Source organism: Furipterus horrens, unplaced genomic scaffold (assembly GCF_987537825.1).
Source record: "Furipterus horrens unplaced genomic scaffold, mFurHor1.1.pri manual_scaffold_12, whole genome shotgun sequence".
NCBI lineage: Eukaryota > Metazoa > Chordata > Mammalia > Chiroptera > Furipteridae > Furipterus > Furipterus horrens.
In genome coordinates, this window is record NW_028327182.1 from 71,174,279 (window position 1) to 71,193,155 (window position 18,877).

Genomic DNA, 18,877 nt, shown 5'->3' on the forward strand with positions numbered 1-18,877 from the left:
AAGCCACAGGGTTTCTTGCTAGCTGGAGAGAAACAGCTGGAGAAAAAAGAGCTCATAAGCAGATCACATACGAAAATATTTTGGCCCCCACTTACCCTGGGCTCAAGCAGAGAGAAGGCAGAGAGGACTAGAGACACTTGGGCAGAGTTTGGCGCAGTGACTTTGAGGGGAGAACTGAGGGAGCAGCCGACCAGGTCCCAGTGCTGACTCATCCCCACACTGCAGGCAGACCACTCCCCCCCCTCCAGGTGGTGTAAGCCTGAGGGGAAACAAAAGCCCCGCCTACAGGAATTAAGCTGCTAGACCCTCCCTCCGGTCCTTAAGCCTGACTGCTAATGACAGATTGAATAGATTAACAACTAAAGGAGACAGACAAAGGCAGTAGATCCCTGGAAGTCTCCAACAGGCTGCCTAGGGCCAGACTGGTACACAAGCTGACGCCACCAGGGGCAGATCCAGGAAGTGCAGATCAATCTAAGAAACAGCAACAAACAAGACTCACAAAAATGGGGAGACAGAGAAACAACCCCCCATCGAAAGGAAAGGTAGAATCCCCAGAAGGAGTGCTAAATGAAATAGAGGGGAGCAAACTATTAGATGGGTAATTCAAAACATGGATTATGGAGAAGCTCAATGAGCTCAGCGGAAACTACAAAGAACTCCAGGGAAACTACAAGGAACTCCAGAAAAACTACAAGGAACTTACTGAGAATTACACCAGCATGAAAAAGGACATAGAAGCTATCAATAAGAGCCAGGAGGAAATGAAGAATACAATCTCTGAATTGAAGAACACAGTAGAAGGAATTAAAAGCAGGCTAGAGAAAGCAGAAGATCGTATCAGCAAGCTGGAGGACAACGTAGACAAAAACTCACAGACAGTGCAACAAAATGAAAAAAGACTGAACAAGAATGAAGAGGTTCTAAGACAGCTACAGGACATGAAACGTAATAATGTCCGTATCACAGGAATTCCAGAAGGAGAAGAAGAGCAAGAGATAGAAAACCTCTTTGAAAAACTAATGACAGAAAACTTTCCTAACAAGAAAGAAAGAGTCACGCAAGTCCAGAAAGCACAGAGGGTCCCAATGAAGAGGAATCCCAACAGGCCAACTTCAAGACACATCATAATTAAAATGGCAACATTCAAAGACAAAGAAAGAATCCTAAAAGCAGCAAGAGAAAAACAACTAATAACATACAAGGGAGTTCCAATAAGGCTATCATCAGATTTCTCAGCAGAAACACTACAAGCCAGAAGGGAATGGCAAAAAATATTCCAAGCAATGAAAAACAAAGGCCTACAACCAAGAATACTCTACCCAGCAAGGCTCTCATTCAAAATGGAAGGTGAAATAAGGAGTTTCCAAGACAAAAGAAGGCTAAAAGAATACATCTCCACCAAACCAGCATTGCAAGAGATGCTAAAGGGTCTGTTTTAAGAAGATGAAGAAACAGAGAGAGACAGAGAGGAACACAAGTACAAAGGGGGAAAATGACAATGAATAAGTACCTATCAGTAATAATCTTAAATGTAAATGGATTAAATGCACCAATCAAAAGACATAAGGTAGCACCTATTACAGGAAACTAATGAACAACAGAAACAAATGAGGAAAATTGAACCAGAGGTATGTAAACAAGAAATAACAGTAACAAGAGGGGAGGGGGGAGGGAGAGAAAGGGGTAAGGGGAAGAGTTTAGTCAAAGAACATGTATAAATGACACACGGACATGGACAACTGGGTGGGGACTGAATGTGGGAGAAGGGGGCGGGGCAGGGAGCGGGAAAGCAAGAGGGGGAAAAAGTGGGACAACTGTAATGGGAAAACAAAAAAATTTTTAGTGGAGGAAAAAATTAAAATATAAAAAATGGAAATGCAAGTTCAGTGAATATTAGAAGGACAAGGATTTTCCTTTACACTGTATATTTTTCTCCCTATCTGATCCCTCCAGAGTTTGGCATTCTAAAGAAATAAGTAATGCCATGTTTTTTGCATAAAACTAATAAGACCAGTTGTTAATAGAGGTTTTTTTTTTTTGACTAAGACTTTGACTGGAATGTTATGCCTAAAGGAAACATGCTTGGGCTCTGGTTGTTACCAAAAAGCCCTGAGCAACTGGGATTGACTTTCAAAGGTAATAAAAGTCCACAAGATAAAAGGCCTGGTACCTTGGTTGGTTGTGCGGACCACAGCAATCTTCCCACGGAAGGAATGAAGGTTGTTTTCCTGAAAGATGGCTAGAAGGGACCTTTAGGTACAATGAAAAACCAGAAGGACTTGGAAAAGACAGGTGTTTACAGGCAAGGCTCAATGGCAGGTATGTGGCTCAGCTTCTGTGCACCAAAGGGCAGACTGAAGGTCACCCTACAGGTTCCTTGCGTAAGTTCCAGCAAAGCAGAACTAAAGATCATAAGTGATCATTTGCTGCTCTTGTTGTGTTTATGTAAATGAACAGGATAAATTAAAAATGGACTTAATGCAGTCCCTTTAATGACAAGGAGGGTAATCTTACGGAGAAAAATCGTGATTCAAGGAAAATCACAATGCTCAGTGGTAGACTATAAAGTAGTGCAGCTAACCGTCTTTAAAGTTTCTTTTCATTTAAAATTTGTTTTCATTTGAAAGTTAAACTCTGTGGTATCATCCAAGATGTTTAACTTACAGGCAAGAAGAATGTCAAATGCCTTGCAACTGGATGTCTTTCCAATAAGACAGTATACAGATTTAGAGACTTGTTTGTGGGTTATGTTATGTATATTAACATGTGTTTTTTGTTTTCAAAGGGCATAAGCCTATGATCTCATTACCTGAGTGATTGTCTGTACCGTATAGGCCTCACTTAATCCTGTCTGCATCACTGCCTCTTGAGACTCAACGGGTTTGGCTGAACTAAGTGGATGGGTTGGTGAAGTATGGAGTGGTCTGTGGGCTTCACTTTAAAACAGGTTTCTCTTTTCTATCCTAATGGCTTAGACAGAAAGAGCCCAGAGGTCTGATACGGGGGAAACCTAAAATAGTTCCCTCAACCCAAACTAAGTATAGTGGGCAAAAGGGTTTTGGAGAGGTGAGACGTGCCTGGCACACCTTCCTCCAAAGAAGCCCTTCTTTTCCCTAATGTGGGACATTGAAAAATTAATACCTGCCTTTTGTCACCTAGTGGTTATGGATTGAATGATGTCTTTTAACCCTGTTGCCAAATCTGTTGCCCCCAGAATACAACAAGGATGCCAACCTGTTAAATCAAGCACGCCATTGTCCAGGGACAGCCACCTGGAGTCTCCATGATCCTTCCCCATAAGGGAAGGCCACCCTCCCCTCCACACCCCCACTCTTATTAGGGATTTCTGGACCCAAGGGTAGGTAGGACGATGACCATGTCCAGCTTGAAGCGGCTAGAGGAGCTCGAGACCTTCGCCCATCGCCCTTTGTAAGATTATAAAGGATCTTAAGTCTGAGAAGGAGGGATTGTTATTTTTTATTGTTAAAATAATTAATTAATTTTTTTTTAAAAGAAGAATATATGAAAGGGCGAAGCAGGAGAGCTTGTATGTATGACCCATGGACTTTGGGGGGAGATTGCTGGGTGAGAGGGTGTACTGGGCAGAGGGGAGCAAAGGGAAAAAAATTGGAACTATTGTAACAATATAACCAATAAAATATACTTAAAAAAAAAAAAAACAGTCCAACTTCCGGCTAAGATGGAGGCTTAGACGGACACACTAGGTCTCCCTCTACAACTAAAGAGGAATACAACTACTTCAAAACAAAGGATAACTAGAAATTCCAGAAAATAAAACTACACGGAAGTCCAACATATGAAGTTATAAACCAGCGGTGCCACTTGGCCAGGTAAGAGTTAAAGAGGGCAGTGCTGTTTGCGTTAGCACCCGGAGCGGCGGGCGGGGAGGAGTCCCGGCTGCGCAAGCCCCTGGCGGTGCGCGACCCCAGCGAGGAGTCCCGGCTGCGCAAGCCCCTGGCGGTGCGCGACCCCGGCGAGGAGTCCCAGCTGTGACCAAGCCCCTGCCGGTGCGCGACTCCGGCGCTGCGGAGAGCGGCCACCGCATCGCCTTGAACAGTGAGGCCCAGGGGGGCGGGAGGACGGATCCCGGTCTCCTGGCTGAATAACTGTGTGAATCCATCTTGGACCCCCGCCCCCAAAGAAAGCACCACAGGGCTGCGAAATAGGTCACGGACAGGCAGGCGCCGGCCGGTCGCTGATTTGTGACGCGTACACAGGCACTGCCCCCGACAGCCAGCCCAAGAAAACAAAACCCATCTGTCAAAATGAGGCAGACAACTATAGAAATCCTGGTGGCGCAGCTCACCAGACAGCAGATAGAGAACCTGACAGATGAACAGATAAGAAACCTGTCAGAGGCTCAGTTCTGGGCCATTGTTATCAGGTGGCTTACAGAATTCACAAAAGAGCAGGAAAAAGATATGAAAGAAGCGAAAAACTTTCATAACGAAAGGAACAAAACCTCATACGAGACAGAAAGAAAGGAAATAAAATCCAGAGTTCATTTCAACAAACTGGAATATGGAGAAGGAACAAGCAGTCAACCAATGCAGCGAGAGGAAATGGCAAGCAACAATGAGAGGATCAGAAACCTCTGGGACAGCTATAAAAGGCCCAACATAAGAATCATTGGTTTGCCAGAGAATGAGGAAGATGAACTAGAACTTGAAAAATTGAGTGAAAATATAATAAAGGAGAACTCCCCAGACTTGGGGAAGGGAATAGACTTGCAGGTCCAGGAAGCAAGGAGAGTTCCCAAGAGACTGGACCCAGGGAGAACCACTCCAAGACACATTATAATCAAAATGTCAAAAATTAAAGATAAAGAGAGAATCTTAAAAGCAGCAAGAGAGAAGAAAAGAATTATGTACAAAGGGGTCCCAATTAGACTATCAGCTGACTTCTCAAGGGAAACCCTACAGGCAAGAAGGGACTGGCAAGAAATATTCAAAGTAATGAAAATCCAAAACCTACAACCACGAATACTCTATCCAGCGAAATTGTCATTCAGAATAGAAGGACAGAGAAAGTGTTTCCAGGACAAAATAAAACTGAAAGAGTTCATTAGGTCCAAACCACTGTTTTATGAGATGTTAAAGGGACTGGTTTAAAAAAAACAGAAGCTAGGGAGATGAAACAAAGGCAAACTAAATAGGCAACGAGAGTGGAAAAGGAACTGTGGGTACAGGAAACATATTGGGGGGAGGTCAACAGGGAGGGGAAATGGGGAAAGGGAGGGAGATGATATAGGAATTGGGGATCAAGGTAGGAGGGAATGGAATAGACGGAGAGAGGTTGGGAGGAACTGTATGCACAACTAATGGACATAATCTAAAAGGGGGGGACAACTGGAGGGAGGGGGGCCACCGGGTGGAGGGGAGCAGAGGGAAGGGAAATTGGCACAAATGTAATATTTTAATCAATAAAACACATTAAATCTGAAAAAAAAAAAAACAGTCCAGAAGACTCAGGTGTATATGTGGTAAAACTAACATTTGGGGCGTTTTGGACAAGGCCATGCTTTTGTAAGTACTTTTCTGACAACTCTAAGTCTGAATAATGTGAAAATAAAGTTAGAAGGAAAATAATTAAAGGAAAAGGGGGCCATTACAGATACAAGTTATCCAAATGTACAAAACCATTCCATGACTCAATTCTAAAAAGACAAATTCACAGGAAAACTGGACAAAGAATAAGAATAGCAATTAGTAGAAGAAATAAAAATGATAAATGTGAAAAGCTGGTCAACCTCACTAGTAACCAGTGAAATGCTAATATGTATCATTGGAGATGCCACATCTCATACATTAGGTTAAAAGCAATTTTATTAAAGTTGGTTAATATGAAATGGTGACGAGGATGGAGGAAAAAGAACAGTAACAGAAAACTGATGATTGTCGGGAAAACTGGTAGAGCCACTCCAGAGCTCAAATGGCAGAATCAAAATGTAAAGTATGCATTCCACACACGGAGCAATCCCAACTCCCAGTACTTACGTTAGAGAAACTCACAAGTATGCACAGAGAGGCACATATAAGGATGTTCATTTTAATAATGTTCATAAGGTGCAAAACTACAAAGAATATGATCTCTATCAATAGCAGAGCTGCTAAATATATGCCTATACAGTGAAATAATATGCAGAAATAAAGTACAACTATAAAACTGTCATAGAAGGAACTATAAAACATATTGAGTGACAATACATATGCATATACAGAATGCAATTATGTGTTTCAAAAGCACCCAAAAAATAATACTATATATGCTTGGTTCTGCTATTGTGCCTGTTTTTAAAACAACTTGTTATGGCACAACTGATAATTAGGAGACAATTTGAGCATTAATACAAATTTCATGATTGCTTAAGTGCAATTTCATCCACAAGAAACTAGGTGAAAACAGCAACTCAAGTCACATGGGAATCCACAAATCACACAGACACATGTCAAACCCACAAGCAACATTAATCCAGCAACATATGTGTCAGCAGCCACAGCTTTCTGTTTCACTTCACACAAGCCTCCTTAGGCCCTTGTCCACAGCCAATATCAGTGCTTGTTCAAGGTAAATGCCGTATTTATTCTAGAATTTACTTATTTCTTAATTTAATATGTGTTTAAACTGTGGTACAACCTCTACTAAATTCCTAGACTTTTTTTTAGTTTAACATCCTTGATAAGGTGTTTGAGCATGATGCCCCCTTCATTCTACTTTCTGTCAGAAGTGCTGTGCTTTTTACTCTGTGATTTTAGCACAGTAATTTTTAGGAACACATATGCTGCATTATAGTAGAACTAAGTGTATTTCTATAGGTACATACACAAGAAACTTGTTTCATTAAAATTGTTAGCACCATATTTAATTTCTTTCATGTAATCATGCATAGCAACAGAACATGTAACGTTGTTCTGCAAGGAAAACTGGACTAAGACTTAGGACCTAGTCCTAGCTTTGTTGTAAACTTGCTATTGCTAGTAAATTTAGGTAAGTGATTTGACCTTGCTGAGTTTCCCATTATTATAAATGGGATAACAATTTTCCACTAACCAAATTCAGCTCTGTTGATTGAGATAACTGGCTTTCAAAGCACTGTACAAAATATGCATGGCATTCCAATGAAGTTTGGTGGCATTACTGCTAAGAGAAAACAGTAATCAAAGGGGGTAAAAATGAGTAATTGAGTGCCCATGCTTCTTAAATCGAAGTCTGACACATGAGTAGCTTTCCTTACTTCATGGTAAGTGTCCTCGAGCTCTCCGTCGTATATCCAACGGTAAAGGAAGCTCAGGACAGGATGCGACACTAAGCTGAGAATGTGCTGCACCAGGGACTTCATGTAGGGGTCTCCTGTTTTCGTATAGGCATGGACAGCTGAGGCCAGCTCACCTCCTTTCCTTCCTGAGGGGAAATAGATAAAAAACACCCAAACTTAAGACTCAGAGTAGAAACCAATAACTTAACACTAACCAAAATGACCAAGTAATGAAAACAAGGTGTGTTTGTTTCCGTAATACCACTTTGGACATAGAAGCAGAGTCTCCTCCTGGATTTTACGAGTGTCAGAGAGTCACTCATCTTCATGGCCCCTACAGTTTAATAGTAAAAACTTGACTCGCTATATGATCAGAAACAAGACTTTTCAACTTTTTGGCTGAGAAACACATTAAGATTCCCATTTATATTACAATCCAGTATACAAATAAATATATACAAAAAATAAAAATTTTATAAAACAACACTTATATTTTCATATTTTTTCTTCCCCTTTAATTTTGATATAATATGCTAATCTCAATTCATTAAACTAATATCATAACCCATTAACCAGTTGCAACTTACAGCTTAAAAAACTACATTAAGGTAACAGTCTCCTGTATCCTGGGAGCATAGTTCAGCATGATGTATTGGCAGTGGCAGAAATTGAGTCCAAAACTATAAGCACATGAAGAATTTCTTATGTTAAGATCCAGGATTTTACTAGGCTGCTGAAAGACTTTAAGAAGAGGATTTTAAGATTTTAGTAAGATTTTCTGGCATGTATGCACAAAAATGGAGGTGGATGAGACTGAAGACAGAGGTGGTGAGAAAGTTATTAAATAGCACAGAGGAGACACAGAGCAGGATTCAAACAGTATCCTGTTTAAGGGCACTAATTTGGAGAGGCAGTGATTTGAGACATATGAAGGAGTCAAAGGTATCAAGACTTCAGTGGCTAACTAAATACTACGAGAGATGGGGAAAGGGAACTGGGGGAAACATAAGGTAGGAGTCTGGTAAGAATCTAATCATGGGGAGTGCTGGTAATTAGAGAAAAAAGATATTTATTCAGTGTGTTCAACTTCTTTCTTTTTTGAGGGGAAGTGTCAGGTGGTTGGGAAGGCAGGGTACACATGACATGATGAACCTGGATTTAAACATGCTAAAGTTCTGGTCTTCATGAATCACTCAACAGGAGGATGGCAGCAAACACTGAGTTGTATAGGCAGACGACTGGCATCTCACATTTGATTTAGTCCTAACAATCCTAAGAGGTACAGACTATTAGTGCCCCAATGCTACTGATGAGAAAAAAAAAGAGCGAGCTTTTTGGCCAAGGTAGTACAAACAGTGAGAAAAAAGGTTCAAACAGCAACTAGAAATACAGGAGAGACCTCAACCAGACATGCAAACATGGGAACTTTTAATATATAGCTAGACATGGACCATAACCTCAGGAGGACTGAAACTCTAGAAAAGGCTGCTGCTTCTAAGAGACAGGTAAAAGAAGAATATAGATCAACAGTTGTAATACCAAAACCTACAAGAGAGAAAGAAATCTTTAAAAACCTCCTCCTTTGTTCCTTCACTTCAATGAAATCCTGAACTTCCACAATTACAAATATTGGGCCACTGGTAACTTGCTATTTTCCTTGATAAGCTCACATCTATTAATTTGTATTTAACCAGCAGCATATTTATGGCTATTAAGGCTATAAAGCAGGTACAAAATTAACTGAGATGATATTCCCTAAAACCTGCTTTGTAATAAAGCAGGTCCATCAGATGCAAAACAACCTTGGCAGTGGTCCACCAGGGCTGCAAGAGTCTTCAGTCTTATCTTGGGATCGTATGTCCAAACCAGGAGGCGCCGGAGTGTTAAGCTACTCTCAAGGCCAAAATTCACACCTTGATCGTCCTCTAACTGTAGCTAAAAAACAATAAAAATATAATGTGTAAGTTCAGGTCACTAAATACATCAATCATTTCTTAATCCAGTTAAAGTGAATATGGAGAAGGATTAGTCTCATAAAAATGAAGCAAAAGGTCTCCTCTCAAAGAGCAATAGTTCCTTCAAGCTACAAATGATCTATTTAGATGGTAGAGGACTGTGAAAATTAGCACTTAACTGCCTCTAGGACACAGGGAAACTTTGTAGATATCCAGACCTTACAAATAGTGTTATCAAACAGATTTTTATTTTACAAAAATAATGTATGAAAAACCTTTAAAATTCTATGAAGCTGCCATCTCATAACACGTCAAATCATGAAGAAATTAAAATAAAGACAAGGTATTTACCTGGGAATGTAAAACAGAGAGTAATCGGTAGTATTCTTTGAGTTCTTGGTGCAAGGCAGCACAAAAGCTCTGTGTAGAAAGGAGTAAGCACAACACAGTCAATATATATCAACTCATTTGAACTGCACAGGTACAATGCTTTAAGGCAAAGTTCAGGTGTCCTGCATGACGTAAATTCTCATTCTGTCAATGGTCTTCTAGCAGGTTTAACCAATATATATATATAGGGGTATATATATTGGTTAAACAATATATATAGGGGTAGGCAAAAGTATATTAAATTACCAGCCATAATTACCTCAAAGTTAAATCATAAAGGATACACAATAATAAGACAAATAATATATATAAATAATACAATAATAAATAAATAATATAAGAATAAACTGTTTCACATACTCACAACTGTAAACCTACTTTTGCCCACCCCTGTGTATTTAATAATGTTAGGGAAGTGTTGTCCCTTAGCATAAACTTTATTGAAGACAAATAAAGAATTGAAAAAGAAACAAGGTATGTTTTTCATAAAACTATAAGTATATTCACTTTAGACAATGATCTTTCATTTTAAAATTATGTCCCATCTAAATTTATAGAGTTAAAATGTAATTTTATTTAATGTTCTTTTGAAAAAATTTTTAATTGACAAGTTATGCCAATTCTCCCTAGTGTGGGGGTTTTTTTCTTTGTTTTTGTTTTTTTTGGTTTGTACTGCTCATCTTTCCCATCCGTACTACTAGAATTTTTTTTGTATCTCTTCAATCTTAAATGCTAAAAAAGTGTCCAGTCAGAATCTGTAAAGAGGACCTTCACATATCCTATGACAAGAACTTCTGGAATAAACTCTGGGATGTAAACCCAGGATACTCAATGGGAAGTTTTGGTTTTCGAGAAAGCCTAGAACAAAACTTGCAAAACATAGAACCTGTTTTCTTTAGTATCAGGTTCTTATTTAAGGCAATACAGAATCAGTAATCTATAGGTTTATTTTTACTGTATTTATGTTTTATGGATTTTGTTCTATTATAAACACTTCACTCCTTGGAAGCCATAAAAAGGAAGAGAAAGTATACTAATTTTACAGACTCAATGGAATACTTACTTCAATAGTCAGTCAAATAATATTCACAGAGAAAAAAACATGGCATGTTTTCAGGCATAACATCACTTTTTACAAAAACCTCATCCCAGTGCCCATGATAAACAGACACACACGCACAAGGACATAAAAATTAAAAACCAAACTCCTGGTCAGTAGAAATAAATCATAATCTAGCATTCAGAACAAAAATATATAGAGGAATATACAAGTCAGCCTATAAGTAGTCTCCCATCAAAAATAACAAAATTACAATCTGAGTATTTCAGCACCCTGTGTATTCAACATGAAAGTTTTTCAGTTAACTGAGGCTGTTCCCCCTTGGTTTATTAAAAAGCAAATATAAGATTCAGACTTAGGAAACAATATCTTCCTTTATAGATAAAATTTTGTTCATTTAGTATGTCAAGAGCCAGGATATTCTGAGTTAAAGGGAAATAATAATAATTACCCTGGAACAACAGGCACAAACCAGTGATGCTTCTAATAAGCTAAACCACTCCTTCTTCAGTAACTAGACAGTACATAGTAATGATTTTAAAAAGCAGAAAATGAGAGTGGAATGCAAAAGTCTACAGAGTAGAAATTACACATCATATTCTGGTCCTATATCTGCCTCTACTAGTCAGGACAACAACAAGGACAAGTTCAACTTTCTGAAGTTTAACTTTTATATCTGCAAAATGGGGGCAATTATATTTGCCCTGCTACTTTTGGAGGGCTGTAATTAGAATGAAATATGAGAGAACAGGCTTTTAAACCCAGTACTATAAAATACTATATGACACTACTATAGTGATTATCAATCAACTTAATGAAATATCTATATAATAGTTCTTTTTTTTCTCCTGTATTTATTTTGTATTTGTTTTACTTCATATCTAATAAACTGAGTAGGATATATCAGTGGAATTTGCATTCACGAAGGAATGATACAAAGACATGATAAAATGGTCTCTTTTGAAAAGCGTGCAACAACTTAGAAATTAGAACATGCTGTGGGAGGGATGACCAACAGGCTCACCTGGCTTGCAAACTCCGTGTATCATTAAAACCAGGTGGAGCCCTGAGGCCTCACTAATTCCCACCTGCGTTACAGAAAGAGGGAAGGATCCCTGACTCATCTAGCCAATTCTCCACACTGGTGAGTGGTACTAACAGCAGAGCAAGGCTCGGGACAGTAGCTTCCTAGGCACTGTCTCCTACAGCTAAACACCCTGCAGAGTATTGTCTTACACATTATCATCACCTCTGTTCTACATGCACAGAAATTAAGGCCAAGAGGAGGTACCTTGTGCAAGATGACATAACTGTTAAAAGGTGAAACCAATGTGACCCCTGGGCAGTGTCACTTCAGAGCCACACTGCTGTGCTGTACATTGCTTACAGTGCAATTTACTTCTGACTTTCTCTCCCTCTCAGTAACTTTTTGAAGACTTCATTAGAAATAATTACTGCCCAAGAATCAACCTGAGGGCAAAATCCTATGTGCTTAACCATTAAAAGGAGTTGGGACTCAGTAAACTTCATTTCTTCTCTGCTGACTGCCTCCTGTCAGGTGACAGACGCAACAAGAGGGTACGGACCATTAGACACTGCCCCAGCTGTGACCATTCAGGTCAGCAGCTGCAGTTGGTTTCCATCTCCAGCTTCTGGAGCATTCCCAAATCCAAGGCCTGTGTTCCAGAGGACCCTCCTCAGAGGGCCATATCCACTGGAAGCCCCTCTTCTGAGCTACTGGATTCCGACAATCCCAACACCTAGTCTCTGCTCCCCAGTTTTACCTCTGTTTTAATTAGCGTTTGTATTTTTCTGCTTTTGTAGTCCTCCAACAGTTATGTAAATGATTTGCTATATTTCATCATCTTTATCAATACCTGTTGTGGTTTCTATTTTCTTGAATGGATATACAGTATTCCCTCACTTGTTGCGGGTATTACGTTCTAGACTCCCCAGCGAAGTAGGAACCTTTAATTTATTCTACACTCTTAAACCTACGTAACTTTAACAACATATGTATACAGTACCGCAAAATCCCATGATAGAGCGAAAAATCCACGATAAATAATTAAATATAATATTTTTTTAAATCCCGCGATACAGTGAGGCCAATAAGTGAACCACGATATAGAGAGGGACTATGTAATAGCCATTATCAAAGCTTCTTTAATCAAAAGGAACCCTCTTAAAAATTATTTTCATAAGCTTTTAAGTAGGTTAAGCATTTCCCAAAATGAATGGTATCTCAAATGTTCTGGCAAAACTGAACATACCTGACCTACAAGTCCAAATGAACGGTCTAAACTCCTCTGGTCTGTGTATTTTCTGATTTTATTGTGTAACCATCCCAATTCAGCAAGTCTGGCTGTTGTATCCCTCAAAGATTTACTTAGATTTGCCTAAAAAGTAAATATAAGTTAAAAATTAACACTAGAATGTTAATTATTATTTTTCTCAACCATTTGTATATTAATATTATAATTCTTAGGCTTCAACACACTTAACTTACATATAACTAATATACCATCATTAAAGTGAAAACAATGAGATTCTGAAAAACAAAAAGCATCAGGACAGGCAGGAAAGGAAAATACCTACAAATAAATGTTAAGCACGAGTAGCATCACCCCAGGGAGTGACTGTCCCCAGCATAGTAGGGACAATCTGTGATGTCAGTCACCTTGTGAAACAGCTGAGAGGCGCAGAAGGACACAATGTCAAAAAGAAGGGGCTGTGAGAAAGGCACATTCTAGAATATAAAAGCAAAAGAAAGCAAAGGCATCTTATCTGGAAGCCAATATCAATAGCAGAGATGCCAAGCCATCCCTGTCCCTCAGGTACCTCTGACATCACCACCACAGGATACAGAAACAGGCTAAGCAGGGTGGCTACATCAGTGACAAAAAGGAGAGGAAGAGATAGTAGGGAGAGGACTTCCAGCTTAAATGGAGGCTGCATCTCCTTCCACAACTAAGAAGGAAAACAACTACCTCAAAACTAGAGACAACCAGAAGTTCCAGAAAACTGAACTGAATGGAGGTCCAACAAACAAAGATACAAATAAGAAATACTCATCCAGACAGGTAGGAGGCGCAGAGCCAGAGCAGAAAGGATGCGGTGTGGTGGCAGCAGCGCTGGCGGAAAGCAGTCACACATTTTAAAAGTAGGGAGGAACACCTGAGGAACGCACCCAGCACCAAACCAGACCACACAGCTCACAGTCCCAGTGCAGAGGACAATAAAGCCTCATTGCTTCTGACTATGAAAACCAGTAAGGGTTGATGTGGAGAAGGAAAATGCCTCTCAGTAGAGTCCACTTGTTTAAATAGCCCTCACGGTCCTAGAATGCCCGCAGACCCACCCACTCTGGGAACAATGGCCAGGGCAACAGCTAGAGGGATGCCAGTCCCATATGGAAGTGGGAGAAGTGTCTGAAAAAGGGGCGAGTGCAGAGCAAGCAGCATTGTTCCCTCTCAGACCCCTCCCCAACACACAGCGCCACAACATGGTGAAACGGGTCGCCCTGTACTGACGAATACCTAAGGCTCCGACCCTTACAACATAACAGGTGCAATAATTCTACCTAAAACACAAAGGCAAACACAGAAGCCTATCAAGATGAGGAGACAGAGAGGTATGACCCAAAAAGGGGAAGGGACCAAGGTTCCAGTGAGAGAACTAAGCGATAAGGAGACAGCCAACATAACAGATGCAGAGTTCAAAACACTGGTGATAAAGATGATCACAGACTTGACAGATATGCTTAAGTAAGGTAAATGCATAAGGGAAGAAGTGAAGGCTATGCTAAATGAAATGAAGAAAAATCCACACAAAACTAATGGTGAAGGGAAGAAAACCAGGGTTTAAATCAATGATTTGGAACCTAAGGAAGAAAAAAACAGTCAACAAGTACAGAATGAGGAAACAAGAATTGAAAAAAAAAATGAGGAGAAGCTTAGGAACCTCTGGGACAACTTTAAACATACCAACATCTGAATCACAGGGGTGCCAGAAGGAGAAGAAGAACAGTAAGAAATCGAAAGCTTATGCGAAAAAATAATGGAGGAAAACTTCCCAAATTTGGTGAAGGAAATAAACATACAAGTCCAGGAAGCACAGAGAATCCCAAACAAGCTAGACCCAAGGAGGACCACACCAAGACACATCATAATCAAAATGCCAAAGGTTCAAGATAAAGAGATCATCTTAAACGCAGGAAGAGAAAAGCAGAGAGTTACCTACAAAGGGGTGTCTATAAAACTATCAGCTGATTTCTTAAAAGAAACTTTGTAGGCAAGAAGGGACTGGCAAGCATTATTCAATGTGATGTAAAGCAAGGACCTACAACCAATACTACTCTATCCAGCAAAGCTATCATTGAGAATGGAAGGGCAGATGAAGTGCTTCCCAGACAAGGTAAAGCTAAAGAAGTTCATCATCACCAAGCAATTATTACATGAAATGTCAAAAGGACTTATTTAAGAAAAAGAAGGTCATAATTATGAACATTAAAATGACAACGAACTCACAACTATCAACAACTGAATCTAAAAAATAAAAACAGAATCCAACTAAGCAGACCATAATAGAAACAGAATCATAGGTATGGGGATCATTTGGAGGGTTATCAGCTGGGAGTGGGGAAGGGGAGAAATGGGGAAAGGGTGCAGGAATTAAGAAGCATAATTGGTCGGTACAAAATAGACAGGGGGAAGTTAACAATAATATAGGAAAGGGTGAAGCCAAAGAACTTACATGCACAACCCATGGACATGAACTAAGGGGGCTGGGATTGCTGGAGGAAAGGGGAGTACTGGGTGGAGGGGAGGAAAGGGAAAAATAATTGGGACAACTGTAACAGCATAATCAATAAAATATACTTAAAAAAAAAAAAGGAGGAAGAAACGCACAGTAAAGGATGCACAAGAAAGGCTGACAAAGGGCCCCATAACAAGACTACATAAGTCATAAACTGCACAGGGAAACAGAACTTAATAGTGCAACTTGATTGGTACACACAATTTTGTAAATCCAGCCCTCATTATCCCTGTAACACTTCAAAAATTAATAGCTCCTATCTGGTCTTAATCACATTTATCTTTCCTTTTTTATTTTTTTTAGATGGGGTTTTCGTTACTGTACCTTTCCCTCTGCTTTGTAACAATTCTCAGTGTTGCTCATCTTGATGATTTTGCCATCTATGCCCTGGAATACGTACAAAATGTCTCTGACAAGGGCTGCCTCAGTAACTTCCACAGTTCCTGTAAAATGGTTTTTTATAAGAGTAATTACTGAAGAACAAATTTTAAGATGAAATAAATCTTATGACACAGTTAGTTCCAGATTATATATTTGGATTCAGGACAAAACTTTAAAACTAAATAAATGAGCTGAAGATGAAGAGTATGAAGTTATTAGATACAGAATTTTCTGAAAAGGATATGGAGATCATGTGATTCTTTATACAAAAACGTCTTTTAAAAAGACAATGCAATCTGTGGAAACAATATATAATCAAAGAGGAATACAAATCAGTCACAAAAGGATGGATAATTATTTCATAAATAGTGTTTGGAAAAATTGGCTTACTAAACAGAAGTGTACAAACCTTGGTCCATTCCCAACACCCAAAAAAAGGAGTTAATACAGCATAAAAGTTATTTATAATTTGCATAAACCTTGGAACAAAAGCTAAGTCAGAATTTAGGTGTTACACAAAATAATGAAAAGGAGGCAATGCCCAGAAATCCAAAATGTGAGAGGAGAAAGTTAATCAGAGTATACATTTGGAGATCAGCACTCTAAGAACCCAGGAGGCAAGAACAGGTTTGTTTTTCAGCTGTGGGGATAATATTCTATAAATATCAATATGCTAGTAGGATTGTTCAACCCTTACCTATCATTATTGATCATTTTTATCTACTTTTTCCCATTACTAAGAGACAGAAGTTAAATTTTCCAACGGTAATTATGGATTTGTCTGTTTTCTTTGCAGTTCTTTCAGTTTTTCTTTGGCATTTGATGCTCTGTCAATAGGTAAACATATGTATTTAGGAGCATTTCTTGCCAAAGAACTGACCCTTTCATTGTTATGAAACGTCCTTCTGCCTTTTGTAACACTACTGCCACTGTCAACTTTAATATTGATATAGCCACCCATCTTTCTCATGGTAAGTGTTTATAAGAGGTACTCTTTCCATCCACTTACTTTTAACCTATTTGTGTCCCTATATTTAAAATGTATCTTGTGAGTAATGCATGATTATCTAAATAGCGTTTGTTTTCATCTTTTAAACAAAGTGTCTATCCCCGTGAATTTATTGTAATTATCAGTATGTTTGGATTTAAATTTACCTCTTTCGGGTATATTTTTTATTTATCCCATTATTCTTTCTTCCTTTGTACTTCTTCTGCTCTTTTGGATTAATCAAGTATATTCTTAAGTCCCTTTATCTCTTAGTTTTGTATAGAATACAGGTTTGAAGGCACTGATTAGGGATCAGGAGTCATAGCAAACAAAAAGAGGTGTAGCACAGCACTTTGACTCCATCTAGAAACTAGTTTCTAAGCTCACGAGTGCACAGCAGTCACGTGTCACAGGACAGTTAAAGACTACCAAGTGCAGCTACAAGGGGCAGACCAAGCTGTGTATGAATGTCCTCACAAGTCTAAAAGACAGAGCTCATCCTCCCATCCCACACAGGGACAGAAAATGGAGGAATTTCAGAATCAATAAGATTATGATCCAACAAAAAAAAAAGCCCATTCTTCCATTTTTCAGGATAATCATGTTCCAAACATTGCTATTTGTATTGTCCTCATGTAAGAAACCCAAACTTTCTTTGGAATCTAACAGTTTTAAAACTCAGTGAGGCATTTGTTTAACCACCAAATATGTCCTCAAGGAGTTTCTTCATGTTCGAGGCAGTATGCTAGTTACTAGCACAATGAACAAGACAGAAATGGCCTCTCCTTCATGGAACTTATACCATGGTGGAATACAATAACCTGTGCTAGGAGCCCTGATCCAGCCTGGAGGTGCCTTCCCAGAAAGCAAGGCAGAAACAAAAGAGAAGGGGAATGTAACAAGGAAGAGAAGAGAGATTCGGATGGAGGAAACCACTCAGACAATGACCTGGAAAGTGGATGGAACCAGTGAATACAAGGTCAGGGTAACATGGGGTGACAACATCAGACTTCCCAAGGCAACACAGACTATATTTAGGATTCTCATCATGAGAACAAGAAACCATTCAAAAGTTCTAAGTGGGAGTTTCCAATCAATATTTTAAAATCGAAGCCTAAATTCGGAAGGTTCAAAGACAAGCCACATTAAAATATATCTTTACTCACCACCTGCATCCCCATCTCTCCTTGGCCTTGTCATATTGCGAGAAACAGTGTTGGGGATACCTTTTGAGGTAGTGCTTTGTAAAGAAGGCTGGTTTGCACTTAACGTCCATGCAAGACGTGACCCCAACTGCTGTCGAAGACAGTCACCTACTCCTGGAGCTTGATGAGACTGTCTAAAAGAGAAAGGAGTATTTTATATCTTCAAATACCCAGGCTATTCACTGAAGAGACAAAAACACTTCCAGAAATTTTTCTTATGTTACTCCATTGAATTATATAATCTTATAAATCTGAGACAAGTGACTGACTTAACCGTACCCAAATATATCAACAATGATCAGTCTGACGTTCAGGAAATTACTGCTGCCTCCACACATATTTCTTACCATAAAAACCAAAATCAAATTATTTGACTTTTCTTTACAAACACATAACATACACTACTCATCTAAAACCACTTTTGATTAATAGGGATGAAATTAATTCTTGTATCTGCTGATAGCACAATCTGGGTCATGTGAATAAAAATCATTTCATCCTGTCTTTCAAGTTTATGTTTTAAACTAATAGTTTCTGGTCTTGTATTGTACCATAAGGCACACCACAGAACCGCTGTGAGAACAACTGTTTTCTGTTATCTCTTTCTGACCAATAAGTGCTGGCACCGTTGTTTCCTCTCTGGAAAGAGGAAAGGGCATACAAACACGTCACCAATCTCAAATGTAATACCATAAATAAAGTATTTATTTTATGCCTTAATATGTTATTTAAATTTTTAGGGAATCTATTTCTTTTGGTCTGTTAAGGAACGATATGGTCAGTAGAGAGAATTCAGCTAGA

At 39.1% G+C, this 18,877-nt stretch overlaps 1 protein-coding gene across 1 annotated transcript in view; it reads right to left on the reverse strand.

The window, feature by feature from the left end:
* Window positions 1-18,877, reverse strand: part of TUBGCP3 (tubulin gamma complex component 3) — a 118,750-nt gene that overhangs the window by 61,427 nt on the left and 38,446 nt on the right. The window contains exons 6-11 of the mRNA XM_090258319.1: window positions 18,038-18,210; window positions 15,827-15,945; window positions 12,958-13,083; window positions 9,586-9,654; window positions 9,082-9,214; window positions 7,259-7,425 (exon numbers count right to left, since the gene is read on the reverse strand). Coding sequence (XP_090114445.1) covers window positions 7,259-7,425; window positions 9,082-9,214; window positions 9,586-9,654; window positions 12,958-13,083; window positions 15,827-15,945; window positions 18,038-18,210 — 787 coding nt within the window. The remainder of the gene's footprint in view (window positions 1-7,258; window positions 7,426-9,081; window positions 9,215-9,585; window positions 9,655-12,957; window positions 13,084-15,826; window positions 15,946-18,037; window positions 18,211-18,877) is intronic.